General features: G+C 45.7%; 1 protein-coding gene across 1 annotated transcript in view; it reads right to left on the bottom strand.

Annotated features, from left to right (window-relative positions):
* Positions 1–18,684, bottom strand: part of LOC149299283 (Wilms tumor protein 1-interacting protein homolog) — a 33,657-nt gene that overhangs the window by 12,601 nt on the left and 2,372 nt on the right. The window contains exons 2-3 of the mRNA XM_089486543.1: positions 6,375–6,476; positions 407–474 (exon numbers count right to left, since the gene is read on the bottom strand). Of these exons, the coding sequence (XP_089342669.1) occupies positions 407–474; positions 6,375–6,476 (170 nt within the window). The remainder of the gene's footprint in view (positions 1–406; positions 475–6,374; positions 6,477–18,684) is intronic.

The following is an 18,684-nucleotide window of genomic DNA, read 5'->3' as shown; positions in this document are numbered from 1 at the left end:
CAGGAGAGAGAGAGAGAGTCGGAAGCTGCATTTCTGGACGAATGAGTGGCAGCCAAAAAAAAAGAGGGGTCTCATAATCACGGAACCGGGGGGTCCAACAAAACTGTTTAACAACCACAGGACCCCAGCCGGACGCCACAGCGATCCTTACACTGGATGCAAACATCTTATTAAACTTTCCTGATTCCTGCACCGGTTGTTAAACCAGCAGTCGATAAGATGGAAGAGAACAGAAACACGGAGAGAAATCTTACGTCCTAAACAAGACAGAACGACTAAAGAAAGGGCATTTGTGTCACTTCTGTCTTGTAGTTTAAGGTCATTTGTGCTTTATCGGTAAAAATAAATCCATTCTTTAAAATTCCGCATAATTTATCCCACAAAGTCCGACGCGATCGCGACTTACCAGGAAATCTTCCTCGCAGTAGACCTTCCCGTTGACGTTGTAGAAGGCTTTGCCTCTAAGTCTTCTCCCTGAGCGAGGACGAAGGACATAAAATTAACATTTTCCAAACACATACGATTTAAACGGAATCTTTTATCGCTTTTTAATGGATTGTCAGTTTCCACGGGAAGAACCTGGGATTGGGGGGAAAAAACATGCATTTTTTATTACATTTGTTAACATAACAGGTTAGTTTTATTAATTAGAGGACTAGGATACTGGTTAGTTGAACATGTGAGCGACCCCGGGGGGGGGGGGGGGGGGGGCAATGTCTTTCCAAAGTGTTCCTGGGGCAAACACTCTTAAGAAACGATAGATGCCGTATTTTCAGACAAAGTGGAGTTGTTACCTGGAACAGCTTCCTGCCCAGAGTGGTAGAACAGATGATGTTAGATATACTGTAAGCCCCCTAGATGCAGCAACGAGGTTCCTGTCCTGAACCCAGATAGTTTAAAAGGCTCTCATTAGTGCGAATATCTCCGGGCCGAGTTATATGATGAATTAAACACAGAGTCGGCCCCATTCGGCCCCCGTCTAGTCTGCCCGCTGTAAAGACTCGTTGGTCTCGTCTTAGATTCAGGAGCCGTATGCCTATCCCATGCACGTTTAATTAAAGCGCAGATATAACCTTTTGGGTGACGTTTAAGGGCACTAAGAACCCCACGGCTTAGGATACGCGACGCCCCAAAATCAGAGCTCCGTGGTCCCGCTGCGGTCGGGGACGCCCCGTAGGGTACTAACTGCGGCAGTGGAATTTCATGTTTCAACATGAAGAATAGAACGTTCCGGCAGCGCTAATTAATAACTCGCAGAGGACACGGCGACCGGCCGGTTACGCTATAAAAGGGAATATTAAGGAGGAGGGTGCGTTTCCAGACGAGGTGTGACATCATGATCCCCGGTCCCAATTCATTCTGACCTCATATGGATGGGTACGTTAATCCCGCACACCCGATAAAAAGCTAACCGAACGGCCGGGGTGCAGGTAGGGTGCCTGCCGAGACAATACGAGCCCCAAATATTCTGCCGGGGGCTTTCGCTATCAGCAGCGGACAGAAGACAGGACGCATTTATCGTCGCCCCCGCGGGCCGTGGGAACTATTTATACAAACCGGCACATTCCAAGGTATTACTAACCAGAGCCAGAACTGATAAAGCGGAGCTTACATCCTGCGAGCTCCTTCACCCCGGCCACATCTCACAAAACAGGAAAACCTTAACCTTTTCTAGGAACTGAGCAAAAAAAGTGAAAATTGGGCCAAATGTCCCTCTTTCCAAGGAAACAATGCCTTTTAGTAGGTGGTGAAGCGGTTAATTTCCCATCACATTTTTCCGGGTGATCATCGAGTGCCAAAGGAGTGGAGAATAAATCAGCTGGCACCGAAAAGGTTAAAACCAGGACTCAAGGGGTAACGATAGGGTATTACATCATAGAACGGGGAGGAAACCCGACGGATTCCTAATAAAAGTTAAAAGTTCCATCGCAAATAATGTGCAATTTGGCGACAAAAGAAAGCATGTACACACACATAAAAGCAAATTAGGGGACAGGGGGGAGAGAGCCGGGACGAGGGAGAGCACAGCGGAAAGCGGTGAGAGGGAGCGCAGTGTAAATACGCAGCATTCCTGAAACTTGAGGTCACTGACTCGTCCTATTCATTCAGAGCCCGCCGAGGCATCTGACAACCCAGCGAGGGAGAGGCCCTTCCGTCCCCTGCAAGAATACTGCCTTTTTATTCGGGAATTCTAACTACCCCGCACAAAGAGGTGCTGTGGGGTGGTAGATGAGTGGAACAGCTGCACAGGAGAGGTGGTAGGGGTTAATACAGTGAGGGGGCATTTGAACATGCATGGGATAGGCGTACGGCTCCTGAATCTAAGACGCCCAACACAGAGGGTTGGAGAGAACGGTTAGAATCTCGCGGAGTGTGAGTTTAATTAGTAAAGAGTTAAATCATCTTTAGTCTCTCCTAAGCGAGCGCCGGCCACAGTTAGTCTGGAAAGTAAATCTGGGATTCCTTTCTGCCCGAATGAATAAGATGATTATTCACAAGAGGAATTTCACAGCCGCCAACAACAAAGACAAACAAACAGACGCATTCTGGGCTCCTCAGATCCCTCACCGGCTATGGCGAGAACAGCGCAAACTACTGATGATGAGGATGATGGGGGTTGCATCTTAACAGCCACCATGGGCGCTTTAATGCGAGGGGATTCTCTAGACCCCCCCCTTTTGACTTTGCCCCTTTTCCCTTCACTTCCACTAGTTGCCCCTCGGGATGTGTCCAGCCGAGCACACTACCTGCCATGTTATATACTAAATAAACTAAACAAAGAAACAATGTGTAGAATAATCCGGAAACGATACAATTGTTTTGAATTTATAAACAGAACCCGGAATTACCTCCGCAGGAGTCACAACAAGGAGAGGCAGCCCCACGCATCTATAAACCCCTTCACTGTATTAGCCTCTACCACTTCTGCTGGGAGGCTGTTCCACTGATCTACAAACCCCCCCCAATAAAGACTGTGGCTCAAAACTAAGATATTTTGGGTCCGCCGTTTTGTTTTTTTTTAAATAATTGCGCATCGCATTCACCCTCCTTTGAAAGTTTTGTTGGAAGTAAAATCAAAGGGAATCTTCAGAGACATTCCCGAGCGACAGCAGAAAATCAGTCCCTTTAGCGGAACGGAGGCACGACGTGGATCTAAAGACGGGCCGCAGCCGCTTCTGTTTATTATTATTATTTATTGTTTTATATAGCGCCATCAAATTCCGTAGCGCTGTTTAGTGAATACACAACGTTCTTCTGATTATTATAATAATATTCCGCGTTAAATGCTACAGGAGGCCGGTCATTAGCGAGTAATAAGGTGCCCGGGTACATGCAGAGCACCTCGCGCTACACAATTAGCCAAAGGTCACACAAAAGGGTGTGGAGAGAACCACTACACAGCACAACAGTACGGCACAAGAGCGAACGACACAAGCGCAGCCATTCCTAGGGCTTTATTCACTAAACCTAGCGTTCAATGCACATGTAGCTGGAATTCAGCGGCGACCTCTATGGCGGTCACCATGCAGACCGTTGTCATTTATGAAAGGCGGCCCTTTAAATATCGTCTCTGCGACTGGCTGTATTCCGATTTCTTTCCTGAAGAAGAGACCTCTGAGGTCTTCGAAACCCACATGACTCTACATCTTACAGTGTAAGAGCTGGCGCCACAAATGCCCTTGGGCTATTACAGTAATACCCATTCTTGAGCTATAATATCATTATTATGTATTTTTTTATGTAGCGCCATCATATTCCGCAGCGTGGTACAATACTCCACCCCCACACATGTGCCGTTTGTGTTCCAGCTTCACGGCGCAGCGGAGGGAGCGACCTCGTTTTTGCGCTACTTAGTTATGCAATCAGCTAGGTCGCCAACGCCGAATATTAAATGTTTCATGCAGATGAACGAGGCCAAGATTACTCCGGAGAAAATCCCAAAGCAGACTGATTATTAGCCCCGGAGTGGATTCGTGGAACTTCAAAGAGACCACGGACGGCAAAAACGAGCCCGTGCAACATGCAAAGAGCACCGGAGCCCGCGTGACTGCCGGGGGTTTCATACTGCAGCTTCTACTTTAGCTTTAAATAAATTACACGGTGTGCGGTGACACACGACGTCTACAAGGAGTGGGGGCAGGAGGACACACGGGGTCTGCAAGGACTGGGGGCAGGAGAACACATGCAATCCACAAGGACTGGGGGTAGAAGGACACACATCATCCACAAGGACTGGGGGCAGGAGGACACACGTCGTCCACAAGGGCTGGGGACAGGAGAAAACATGCAGTCCACTAGGACTGGGGCAGGAGGACACACGCTGTCCACAAGGACTGGTGGCAGGAGGACACATGTTGTCTACAAGGACTGGGGGCAAGAGGACACACGTCGTTCACAAGGACTGGTGTCAGGAGGACACACGTCGTCCACAAGGACTGGTGGCAGGAGGACACACGTCGTCCACAAGGACTGGTGGCAGGAGGACACACGTCGTCCACAAGGACTGGTGGCAGGAGGACACACGTCGTCCACAAGGACTGGTGGCAGGAGGACACACATCGTCCACAAGGACTGGTGGCAGGAGGACACATGTCGTCCACAAGGACTGGTGGCAGGAGGACACACGCTGTCCACAAGGACTGGTGGCAGGAGGACACATGTCGTCCACAAGGACTGGTGGCAGGAGGACACACGTCGTCCACAAGGACTGGTGGCAGGAGGACACATGTCGTCCACAAGGACTGGTGGCAGGAGGACACACGTCGTCCACAAGGACTGTTGGCAGGAGGACACACGTCGTCCACAAGGACTGGGGGCAGGAGGACACACGCTGTCCACAAGGACTGGTGGCAGGAGGACACATGTCGTCCACAAGGACTGGTGGCAGGAGGACACACGTCGTCCACAAGGACTGGGGGCAGGAGGACACACGCTGTCCACAAGGGCTGGGGACAGGAGAAAACATGCCGTCCACTAGGACTGGGGCAGGAGGACACACGTCGTCCACAAGGACTGGGGACAAGAGGACACACGCAATCCACAAGGACTGGGGGCAGAAGGACACACGTCGTTCACAAGGACAGGGGGGCAGGAGGACACACGCAATCCACAAGAACTGAAGGCAGGAGGACACACGTTGTCTACAAAGACCGTGGGCAGGAGGACACACATCATCCACGAGGACTGGGGGCAGGAGGACACATGTTGTCTACAAGGACTGGTTCTGTTAAGCCTGAGGTCTAATCCCTGGATTTCGTTCCACTGAGTCACCGGAGACCTCTCTGAGCCAATAAAAGACCAACAACCATTATATTCTATATTCTATATATATATAAATCCGTATCATCATATTCCGTAGCGCTGTACAATGTGTAACGAGGACATAACGAAAACATAACAATTCCACAATAGAAACAAAGGCTCAGGAGGGCTATATACCCTATATATTATATATGTTTATATACCCTATATATTATATATGTTTATATACCCTATATATTATATATGTTTATATACCCTATATATTATATATGTTTATATACTCTATATATTATATATGTTTATATACCCTATATATTATATATGTTTATATACCCTATATATTATATATGTTTATATACTCTATATATTATATATGTTTATATACCCTATATATTATATATGTTTATATACCCTATATATTATATATGTTTATATACCCTATATATTATATATGTTTATATACCCTATATATTATATATGTTTATATACCCTATATATTATATATGTTTATATACCCTATATATTATATATGTTTATATACCCTATATATTATATATGTTTATATACATTATATATGTATCTATATATATCAGTGACTGGGCAGCGGTCACTCCTCGCCTGTCACGAACATCGTCTTACCGTATCCATTAAAGCTGGGAATCATGAGGTTACCATGGCGATACCAAAAGTAAGGTTTTCAGGCAAAAAAAAAATACTCCAACAGAGATTTTCGATAAGGGGTCATTTTGTTCTTACATTTATTATAAGAAACGCGGGGCCGGGAATAAACGATAATATGATCTGCAGCTCCGAGCGGATCACTTATACAGCCTGATATACGACGGGCGCTCGGATCCGGGGCCAAAAACTCCGACGAATAAAACCGAGGGGAGGAATAAAATGGTTCTAAAAGCCAGTCCTGTTATCTCCAAGGCTAGATGTGGCTGAAGCCACCACCTTGTACCTAATGTCACCGTATCTAGAGGGGGCCGGTACGTACGCGCCAACGTATAGGATTTTATTGACATTGTCTGCCGTTGGTAGACGGAGCGTTCGGGTTACTCTGTCGGAAATAATTTCAAAAACCATTTCAGGAAAAAAGCGGGACTTACCACACGAGCAGCAGGTAAAACAGTTGGTATGGAAGAGGTTTCCCATGGCCTGGCAGGCCTGGCTGGCTCCGTAAACTCCTTTCCCACATTTTATACAAATGCCTGCGGAGACAAGAAACAAAACACAGGCGGTGAGCACACGAAAACAGACACTGACACGCCGATGGGAGGCGAGACTGCCACCCTAACCACAGGAGCTATGGCAGCTACCACAGGGGAGACATTAGCAGCAAACCTACGGTTCTTAAATACCTGGATACCGGGCATACCCCCCCCACACCGGGCATGCCCCCCCGGCATATACCCCCCCCTCTTTAACCAATATCTCTGAATCGTTAACCCCATCACCCCCAGTACGAGTTCACATCCTGGCTGGGAAGGAAGGGGATTCGGCGGACGGGGGTCCCTGTTTCCTGATTATTCCCCGAACGCTAAGCTTGTGTGCGAGATCAGGCGTCCGTGACAATGCGGACCCCCAAACCCCACGCACCTTAAATGGAAGGGCTGCTCAGTAAATCCTCCAGACAGTGAGAACTCTTTAACCGGTCGCACGGCATCGAGACAAAGCAAACTATTACACGGCCACCAAAAGCAACATAGACTGCATTGGCAGGTCGGCCCCATCCGGCCCCCGTCTAGTCTACCCTCCTGTAAAGACAGTTAACCAGTCGTTGGTCTCGTCTTCGATTCAGGAGCCGTACGTCTATCCCATGCATGTTTAATACCCTCTACCACTTCTGCTGGGAGGCTGTTCCACTCATCCACCACCCACTCCTCAGCGGCTCTGCGTGGGAAGGAATTATTACCCTGTTATTTTTGGATGAAGAGTATCAGACACAGATGGGCTCCTCGGTGACAGGTGGCACGGCTTGGGATTTTGGGTGAAAACGCTCCCAAGTACTGAGTTAGCAGCTCCGTGCCTCCTGTGCTGTACTATCACCTATTTATATAGCGCCAGCAGATACCGTAGCACCGTTACAATAGACAAAGGCAGTGACACTATCACACATTAACACATACTAATAACAGAAGGAGGCGAGGGTCCTGACCCGGTGAGCTGACAATCTATTGGTTTCATCTGCCTTTTACCAGGTTCTGGCTTTCAAATGGTTAACGTCACGTCACCATCACAGAAGCCATCTGCACCTATTCTCTCACCCACCAGCAGCGTTCGGACTCCGGCTGCCGCTGGGCGTCAGGACGCCGCACGGCCAACATCTTAAATCTGGATTAAAATCAGGGGGTCAACATTTCTTAAATACCCGAGCCCCCCGGGATCATCGGGAACATTTACTAAAAATATTCATGAAATGAGAATTATTATTATAATCTTTTATTTCTATAGCACCAAGTATTCCCGCTGCGCTTCAGGCAGTCCCTACATTCTAAGAGTCCGACAGACTAAGACGACGTGATACATTAGGAAAAGACGGCTCGGCTCACAAGCTTGCAATCTACAGGTTGCATGTGATGCCCTTGAATGGGCGATGCTGGGGTTCTAGACCCGTGCCTGGTCTGCCTCTGGCGTAACACTATGCCTCACCTCGGGAGAGGAGGACGTGACGCTCTCCCTCCAGACTCAGACTTACTTCTCCATCAACAGGAAGCTGTGACTCCATCGCGAGTCGCCTTTCCCAACTCTCCATTCTCTCTCCTGTTTTCCCGGTCCTGGATTCACGCGGCTATAAAGCCCCAAAGCAAACTTTTCTAGATCCCTGCCGTCCAACTAATGGCCCGCGGGCCGAACGTGGCGCTGTAGGGTCTTTACCCACTGCGACCCTGCACAAAAGGAGTAGCAAAAGTACTAAATAGGGCGCAGAACAACAATGGGGTGGTCTAACCCCCCCCCATACAGAAATCACTCCTCACCACACCATGGCCTCTTCTACTGTATAATAAGGACAGAGTTACCCCCCATGCCTCAATGACTTAATCCGACTCCCAGGAGTAGGGGGTAATCTACTACATGTTACATGGTTTAAAGACATTTAATGCCCCCCGATCACCAAACTGAATTCCCAAAATGAAATGGGAACTGACAAAGACTCCCGAACCAACAGAAAAAAATCAGCAACTTAGCAAAAGGGGAGAGATAACTAAATGGGGTCTACTTATAACCGTGCACTGTTTGTTTTTGTCAGTATTAAATCTGGATGTTCTCTCAATTGCGCATGCGCAGCTATACTCTCACACTAGCGGTCATACGACCGCAATATGAGATGAGGTGACATGTTTGTTATCACCGTTAGAGGTGATCAGCTGGGGGTTTATGCTACTTCCTTCATTGGAGTCTATGATCCCATACTAGCGGTCATATGACCACAACATGTGATCAGGTGATATGTGTGTTATCACCGCCATCATTCATCAGGTGTGTATATATCCATCCCTATGGCTGAGGTACGTGTGATTTGAGGAGGCAAGTGTCCATCTGACATGTGTCATTTTTATTGGCTGCTCAGATATATAAATAGGTATACCAGGTGCGCTGTTAGCCACGCCCCCTGATGAAGCTCATTGCAGTGAAATGTATGTTGGACTTGGCACCATTCATCACCAGGCTTTTTGCTGTTTTCAGCCTTGTTTCTAGGTTGGTTGGTTACTTTGGAGCACCGATGCACCCTTGCTGTTTGTTATTTCATTTGTTCCTTTTCACTTTATCGCTGTGGTCATCCTTGTGTTTCTTATTTGTTCCTTTATATGCATACGTATTCTCCTCCTCGTTCCTGTAGTCCTGTGGCTCTGTTCATAGGTACCTTCCTATATGTGTCTTGGTGCCGAGATGCTTTTTTTATTATATATATTGTTTTAAATCATTGTTTAATAAAGATTTACTTTGTATATCTTTTTTTTTTTTTTTCCTTGCGTGCTCTCCTTGTAATAGGTTTTGGTGTTTACATAGTTATTTATGTTGGATTTGTTTTTATTGTTGGGTTTTGCAACATTGTGGCAACCGAATGTCCCGGCACAGTGAGCACTACTCCTGATCTTTGTGAGCCTTGGCTAGAAATTCTACTTCACACCCCGAATTTATTCCTCCCCACACAGGCATAAAAATAATGCTTCTGGGGAGGCATATGTGTGCATTTCCACCAGTGCTGGATCATTTTGTAGGTGTGAATGTAAAAGTATACGAACGCCAATACCGTTAAATATTAACAAAGAAACATGCGCAGCGTGAGCCGACAAGATGTTATAAAGCGAAAAACACGTAACAGGGACTGCCGACTTTCTCTACAATTATCTCTCCTCTTCTGCTCGCATAATATCAGCGCTCCAGTTTATTGCTGGTTTAACCTTTCACGTGAAAAGACTTTTTATCTGCATTCTTGTTTCCATGACATTTAAGGGGTTATTTGTACTTATCTCGGCAAACACATTCCTCAGATATCACACACACACACACACACACACAGCTCCACCGATCCCAGACTCAGGAACCCCGCGTATCATTACCGGCCAACACGCGTTTCAGGTGCATTCAGCCGTCTCTCTGATGATTACACGGCAAATGCGGGTGAGAATTGTTTGTCACCCTTGGCAGGTGGCGGCGGAAAATAACAGATAACGTTTATGCGAGATTGCTTCCTCTGGAACATGAAAGTCTCTGCCCAGCGTTGGGTTAGAACGTTGCAAAAGTCCTGCAGAATCTACAAGCCAAAACTCAAAAGAAGAGGTCCATCGGGTCCCATGGAGAAGGGCCTGGAACCAACTCAAGAGTCCACAAAAACTGTGCACATTCTTCCTAAAGAAGGTGAGCCGTGGAACGTCAGCCACCAGTTGAGTTCTAGATAAACCAATGGCGACTCAACGCAAGAGAACATGGGTTCTACGTTCTAAGACGCTTGGTCAACAGTATGGTGGCCAAGTGTTTTTGTTTTGAGAGTCCATCAAGATTTCTGAAACGTTTCCTACCTAAGCCAAGAGTTAAAACTCTGTATCCGGGGAATAAAAGCCCCAGCGTATGCTCAACACCCATTCTTTGACCTCACATGATCTGCCTTACATCACCCAGCATGCCTCAGAAGGTCTACAGTGTTGAACCCTCACCAAGCTCCATTTGGTGGGACGCTTCACGTCTACTGAAACCGTTTCACATGATGGCGCTTTACGTTTTACCAAACACAACAAAAAAATCCCCTTCTAAAAATAAAAAAAACAACGAAAAACCACAGACAAGAAAGAAGCCTTGTGAAGAAAGCCTGCAGTGCTTCGATGTGTATTTGCTTGTCTTGGAATGTGATTATGGAAAAATGCGGGAGAGGCAGGGGAGGCGGGTGGTGATTGGGCGAAATAGTTTGGGAAAATATTTTTCTAAGCCAACTTTAACTCTTGTTGAGTCGCGGTAGGAGCTGACCAATACTGAACGGGTTGGACGAGGATGACAACAAAAAATGGGCACACAAGTTGGGTACAAGACACAGATCACTTTGGTTCTGCACACCATATTGACTCAGCTATGGACTCAACATGAGTCGGCCAGGGTGTGGAGGACCAGTGAGGACAAAAGAAGCTTCAAAGTTTGTTCCACCAACTCAAAGAGGTCCATCCATTAAATGGCACTCTACGCGCGGGACATAAACTGCGTGAGGCACATTGTATAGACGTTAAAGCTCTGTTGGAGCTTCATGAACGGTTGAGACACATGATGGAGACACGCCAGCGCTACATAGAGTTACACGGTATCGCCCATGGAAAACCTTCCGCCACAACACACGGAGACCACCTACGGCGTGGGGCAGGCGATTGCCCCAGCACCAGGATGTACATGGGCTGTGAGCCGTAATATTTCAGCCATACGGCGACCAAAGAGATTATTCTGCAAGATCATTCATACGGAAAGATTGCTTATCAAGTCCCTTTAAGACACCCTAAAAAAATATACCTAATAATTTCTCAATGTAGAATTTTTGGCTTTGGGTCAGCGACCAAGAACGCAGCACCGGCACGTTCCCACGACGACGACTCCGCTGAGAAATCAATCTTGCAGCGGGGCGGCCATGATATTTTTCGGAGGATTCTGGGACAGATCATATCCATCTTGCGCTCGCAATCTCTGAAAACAAGCGCGACCATCTGCTCCTCCGTGGATCATTACTTGTAAAACGCTGACTTAACTCCTCTCGTCTGCTTCGATGTGGGAAAGTTGCGAAAGGAACTTGGGAAGAGCCAAGAAACGATTACTGTATTAATGTACGCGAAACGCGCGGGGGGGAGAGAAGGGTTTCCAGAGTTTCTCTCCATGGGCTGGATCAGGACAAATCCCACGGATGATCTAAAATTATGGATACCCCAGTAACCAGCCCCAGCAGCACCCCAAAGAAACAACGTATCTCATTGAATAACACTCCATATATCATTACCGAGAAAATCAATCTGTATTATTTTTTACATTTACATTATAAGTCTTGCGCATGTGTGTAAGAATGAAGATGCTGGATTTTACACTTTCATATCCGATTGAGGTTCACAGCGTTGCGGAATAACCAAACCCTCCCAAGAATGAATTATCGCATCATGTAATATTTTGCATCCATTTTTTCCTTCTTTCCGGGAACCCTTAACTGCCATGTGACACTAAAACATGCACCGATAGGTTGTTGCCATAGCAACCGAAATAGCTTTTGTGTTCTGTTCATACGATTAACCCTTGAGACCTGCTTAGGTTTGTTTGCTTATCAGAGCAGAGGGGTGCAATTCATGTGTTGTCCATGGAAGGAAAGGTTAAGCCTTCCCCAGCAGAACGGACAGATAGATGGATGCAGAATGACGGACAGATAGATGGATGAATGCAGAATGACGGACAGATAGATGGATGAATGCAGAATGACGGATAGATGGATGGATGTGGAAAGACATTTGTGTTGAAGCCCGAATAATGAACGTACTGGAGTGGTTCCCACCGCGGCACAGAGCGCTTCATCCCAGACGTGCAACCAGACGGAGAAGCGATAAGATCTCTGCTGCTGCAGAATAAACTGTATGGCATGATTTTTGTTGGCTGGAAAATGCAAGACGTCCTGATGCAATTTTTTCGTTTTGGTCAGACATTCCAAACGCTGACGCTCTATTTAACCATTTCAGCCCTAGAAACTATAATAATTAGGATTTCTGCCATTCTGCACCGTGATGTCATCCTAACGGGTGATGCAAGAGTCACAGGGCAGCTGTTGCCGTCAGGGTAGATGCACTTTTTGTGTCACCGCGCCCCCCCCCCCCCGGGTACTTCGCTCTTACCCATCACACTAAACAGCCACTTTATAATTAGAGATAAATTGGTTGAAACACCCCGAAACTGGCAAAAAAAAAAAATGGGAACTTATTGTGATTTTATTTCATCTGCCAAGTAGCCCCCAAATCACTGCTTTCCCCTATGACATCATTTTCTCTTAAGGTCCTTTTAATCACATCTATCCTGACTTCATTCCACCGCTACATAATTACTCTAACAAGATGTTTTCATTATTATTATAATAATAAGTTAATAATAAATGTGTGTTTATAAACATTATATTTGAAACTCCAAATAGTTACATACTTTCTGAACTCTAAAAGTTTTTCAACTATATTTTCTTTCTTTTATGTGCCCGTTAACCCATCACGTGACAGAGATCTACTGCTCCGCGAGGTCTTACCTTATGGCTTTGCGCCGTCTGAGTGTTGACACGGCATTCTACCATAAGTATACAAAAAAAGGGATAAAGCCTAAATTCCTGATCCTGTTCCGTTAACGTTTTATGAGAGGAGCCGACCTCGTTTCATTTCCTTAAAATAACAGGAACTTCCCCGGGGATTCTTACAGGAGTCTTTGCACTTTTGAGACCTAGAGGTTAATACATGAATTTTAACCCTGGTATTTTAACCCTTTGTGTTTGTAACGCACCATGGGGGTCGAAACGGATGCGTACGAACAAGGTATGGTTTGCGGAATATTTATTACGTGCTGACATTATATCTGCTGGTACATAGGCCAATCCGTGCAGTTTAGAACCGCTTTCTGCTAGAAAAATTATACAATGATAATCAGACGGGCAGTAATGGGCAACAAATGGAGGGGCGTTGTCTTTAAAAAAAATATATAAAACAAAAAAAAAAAAAAAGTGAAAAAAAATAATTTTTTACATTTAAAAAAGTATTTTCTTATGAGTATTTATAATAATAGATAATTAAGAGAAATATTTCTCATTCCTCCTCTTCTACAAAAAATGTTTTTTTACATGTAGTGTTTTCCCAAAATGTTTTTTTTATAGCAAAAAAATTAAAATAATAATAATAATAATACCCTTTGTTAAAAATAATATGATATATATATATATTATAAATAATGCCAGCAGGAAATAATCACACAGCTTTGTTGAAATCATTTTATTTTCCAATAATAATAATAAGAAGAAAGTAAGAGAAGGGAAGAGATGTAAGAAGGATTTATTAGGGTAGCTTACATCATTAGTAAATACAGGGAGCGGAATGAAGAGAACTGGGACAAAGTGAACGGGATATGAAATAATCGGCACCTGAGCACCCCGGGCTCTGCTTTAACGATACAAAGTGACCCAAGATACAAAAAACACGCAGTCTGTCCATTCATTAACAGGATGAATCGATCACTGTGAAAGAAGTATTCAGGTTGTCCGATCAATAACTAATAAGATGGGTGCAGGGCCAGCCAAGAAGAGCTTGAGAGCATACAGTCCGTACCGTGCACCGCCAGCCAGCAGAAGTCTGCCTTACATTTTAGCCTATCACAGACAGTACGTTTACGTGCACGGACTTGGTAGATAAGAGGTTAACAGCCGACAGGGAAGGAAAGTGGAGAATGAGGATTTTGCAATAGCGTTTGCGTACAATCAGGCCGTGTGCTGGAATGTGGCATTGTTCCTGCGCAGGAACTAACGCACACACAGGACGCACAAAGCAAACAAACAGTTACTTTCTGTTCCGCTGCGCTGTTTCCGGACTTACAGCTCGAAGCCTACGGCTCGGCAACTGCCTGAACCCCACAGCTTCCTCTGAAGCCTCCTTCCTGCATCAGGCACTTTACTGCAGCTTCCACCATCGCTCAGGAACCCAGAAGCTGAACACTAAGAGCTACAACTGAACACTAAAGGGGACTGAGAGAACCTAAAAGCCACAACATTATTTTATTAGGGATTAAACAAGAACTAAAGCAGTTTCCTGGAGCTCACTGAACTTAGTCCTAAGGGTTCATTCAGATTTACATACTTGCCAGCTGTCCCGACTTATACTTCTCTTGCCTCCTTTCACTGAGCCACTGAGACTCAGTAAAGCTTGTCGGGGGGCTAGAGAGGAGAGCGGTGACGTCAGTGGCGCCCCTCGAGTCTCCACACGGCTCAGTGAAGTGGTACATGAAATGCGCGTCATCAGAATCCCGTTGTACAGCTCTACAGAATATGATGGTGCTATATAGAACAATAAATAATAATAATCCTGACCAGGCCTTCTGGAGTGTTTCCTAAAAGGAGCAGAGTCTCCGTGCATTACCTCTTCCGCCCTTTTGACGAAGTGCTCTGGGAGGCTTTGGTCAGCAGACCTGGTACCATAATGAAGAAGAAAAAAAATCCAATAGAAGAAGCGGAGCTGCAGGAAAGGAGACAGGGACACAGAGACATTGTGATAGCAGGAATAAGCGTGAGAGAGTGTGTGAATGAGGGTGAAACAACATGAGAGTGAGTGAATGTGGAAAAGTGAGAGCAAGAATAAGTGTGAGAGCAGGAGCATGAGTGAGTGAGTGCTAGTATAAGAGTGTGATGAAGAGTGAGAACGTAAGAGAAAGTATGAGTGTGACCGACAGAAAAAGCAATGAAACGCAAACCAAAATGATGTTATGAGTTATGCTGTACCACTGTCCATGCCTGGCTCAGAATATAGTGATAAGTCAACCGAAGACAGAATATAAGAACATTAAACACTCAAGAATGGAGCCACCAGGCGTGTTTTTTTTTCTATGTTCCAGGTTCCGTTAACTCCAATGGAAACCTAGAACCTGCCCATCTAGTCTGCCAGTTTTCCCTGCTGTCAAGACTGGAACCTTAATCAGTCGTTGGTCTCATCTTAGATTCAGGAGCCGTATGCCTATCCCATGCGCGTTTAAAATCCGCCTCGCTGTATTAACCTCTACCACTTCTGCTGGGAGGCTGTTCTCAACAGGAACTCTGCAGCTACAAAATCTTATGAAGCCCAGTTAAACCCTGCAGCTCACAGCAGACACAACACTGAACCCAGAAAGGTCTGAACAACAGTCTAATCCCTCCAAGTGGGGCTCTAGAACGCACTGAATTTGGGTAACATGTCCCTTCCACGCTTCAGCGCACCGATTCTTTAATCACGGGCACCTTTCCAACATAAAAGGAGGGTAAAGATCTAATAATTTCCCCCTCTCAGACGCTTCACAGAGTCACGATACCCAAAAAGTTACACGAGAGACGAGAGCGTCGACCTCAGACAGCAGTTATAACGCGTAGCAGCCCGATACAAGGCGTCTTATGTCTCGCTGTGTTTATTCTAAGGGAAATCAATCTAATTTCGGTCCTGTGACTCCAGATGTGAGACATAATGAATGCTTTCTGCTGTATAAATAAGGCATTGTGGCTTGTGAATTATAGACGTGGAGAAGACCAGAGGAGCAGTGACGCTTTCCAGTAGACGGGGCCATGAGGTTTCAGCCCCGCGGTCACTTCTAGAATTCTCTACCTACTACTTAAAGCGACACACCGTCTCGTAATTACAGCGGCAGTCTACGCAAAGCCTCAGTCTGGCAACACGACAGAAGCCGAAGCCTAGCGGCGCTCAGGAACTGGTAACAGAGTCCTTCTGCCCTCCTAGGATTCCCCTGAGATCCAAAGGTACACCAAGAACCCTCAGAGTGCTAGCTCCGCAGGTCAGAAACCATAATGCCTTTAAAAAAACAAAATCTTACGAGTAAAGCCCGGTACAGGAAACTGTATGTATGTATGTATGTATATTATATATATATATATATATGTTCTCTCTGGGTAGCTTTAAGTGCCAAGAAATAAGGAATTACCACTAGGGTCGCGCATGTCAGGTGAATACTGCCGGGGAATCAGTGTTAATTAATATCTTGCATGGGTGGAATGACAATGAAGAGAGCGTGTATATTGGGACATATCACAGGGGGGGGGGACCTTTTCGTACTAGGGATTAGTACGAGTGGTGGGTTGTATATGGTGACGGAAGGTATGCAGTGTTATTAATGGAGAAGGGGGGGGGAGGGAAGCCCATTGGCTCTGGTTGGGCTTTCATCCTAATCTCCCGATGGAGGACACCAGAGATTCGGAATAAGGAAACACAAATTCTAGGAATTCTTTCTGCTCTGTGTGTCACAGGTGTCCTGCGAGACAAAAACCATCAATGAATGGGCCGAAGGGGAGCCGCGTCCCGCATTCCACGGGGAACAATGAGACGCACCGCTGTGCTTACAGCCATCGCTGGACTGCAACCCCCAGCAGCCTCAGTCTGCCCATACGAAAGCATCCAAAGCATGGTTCTACCCAGCGGTGAAGCTTTTAGTCTAGGTTTGCTGAGCCATCAGTGTCGGGTTCCCCGCGTTATAAATAGGGCTCGTCTAGTGACCATGTTACGACCCAGTGACTCGACACTACACGGCATATAGCAACTACAAGAGAACATGTGCAAGAAGGCTTACGCTGGGTGCAAATTAGTATTGTACAACGATGCCACTGTAGAGCATAAGGTAGTGATGGATGCATGGGGTGGACTTTCAGAATAGTTGGTAGAGCATAATTTGTGTACAAGGAAACCAACATCGTGTAGGTATATAAGACGATTTGTCGAGTATTCCTTTCTCCGCACTGATGGTTTTAATCTGTTGAACCAAGCATTCACTCTTACATATAAGAAGCATTCCATACACAGTCGCAGCAGGTAATGGGTTAATAAAATGACAACTAATGGTGTGGGGGGGGACTCACCGACTTAAGTGTAAGACGCATAAAATAATACCAGGCAATCATTGTGTTTGCCTCCGACCCATGTGAACGTGGCCTTTGTGTTGTTGTGCGTGTAGGATTTCCCCATTGTGGACAGCATCTCGTCTTTTGGGCTCAAGCGGTTGAATGAATGAAAGGACTGAGATGCTTTAAAACAGAAAATAAAAACAAAAAATGTACTGCATACCACTAGAGAGAGCAAAAAAATAAATACAAAAAAAATGGAAAAAACGTTCCCATGAATGTTCCTGCAGAAACCTCACTTCTCACCCACTTTTCGGTAACTCTCATAGAATTAAACACATGTGGAAATCGGCCATGGAAACAAATTTTTTCCCATCAGCATTTCCACAGAATGGAGCCTTTAGGATACAGGAAAAAAAATGTTGTTCAGCTCTGTGGACCAGTTCCAAACTGGTAACCAGTGGAAATTTGTGTGGGTGGCACCAGACACAGGTAGCCACTATCACCCTAACTAATAGTGTCCAGTAATACAACCATCTGCTAAAGGTGCCACCTAATAAAATACTTTCTCCAAGACACAAACAGAAGACCTATTCAGAACAAATGTATTTAATGCGGCCGCTCCGTAACCAGAAGGCTCCCGGTATGGAATGCCACCATAAAGCATCTAGCTAGGTTTGCTTCGGCCAGGGTCCCCATGGGCCATAACCCAACCAGGGCTTAAAACTTGTCACCGAAGACTCCAGTTACTCTTGGGGGCCGGAGAAGATAAATAAATACGTTGGTTTCGCACTCCAAGGATGAATCTAAAGTGCTTTAATGTGCAATAAAGTGCTGTATACGCGCTGGAGCAGATACCATTGCCCTCCAATAATGAGGCTTCCATGTGTCATGGCGCCAGATGTACATATTAAGGATTCTAATGAGTCATTTGAACCCCAGGTGACGCAAAAGCTTGTTTCCCATGAATGACCCCAAAAAACAATGGCGATACAATGTACCCTGGGTTCAGAAGAAATCTTTTAGCTGTAAGCCAGGAGTTTGGCTTCTCTGTCTAACCTTCAAATAACAAAGTCAGGTTTACCGACGCTGACAAAAGCCAAATCGGGGCTATATTAAATATTTGTATCATTTATAAAAACCATAATAAAATCATTTTATCCGAACAAAACCATTAAAGGGCCGCACACAGTTCCAGCGTCACAATCAGAATGCCATGTGTCAACTGGGGTGCCCGGGCTGCCAGCACAACAAAATAAAATGAAGGTCATGCCAAGAGACTATGAAAAGTTCCCTCGCTTCAAAGATCATTTGATTCGGGTTCTGCGCCAAGTCTATTTAACGAGAAGCCTGCA

Source organism: Sceloporus occidentalis, unplaced genomic scaffold (assembly GCF_023333645.1).
Source record: "Sceloporus occidentalis isolate IW3139 unplaced genomic scaffold, rSceOcc1.0.p SCAF_29, whole genome shotgun sequence".
Lineage (NCBI taxonomy): Eukaryota > Metazoa > Chordata > Lepidosauria > Squamata > Phrynosomatidae > Sceloporus > Sceloporus occidentalis.
Note: the sequence above shows the minus strand (reverse complement) of the source record. Positions and strands in the feature narration are given on the sequence as shown.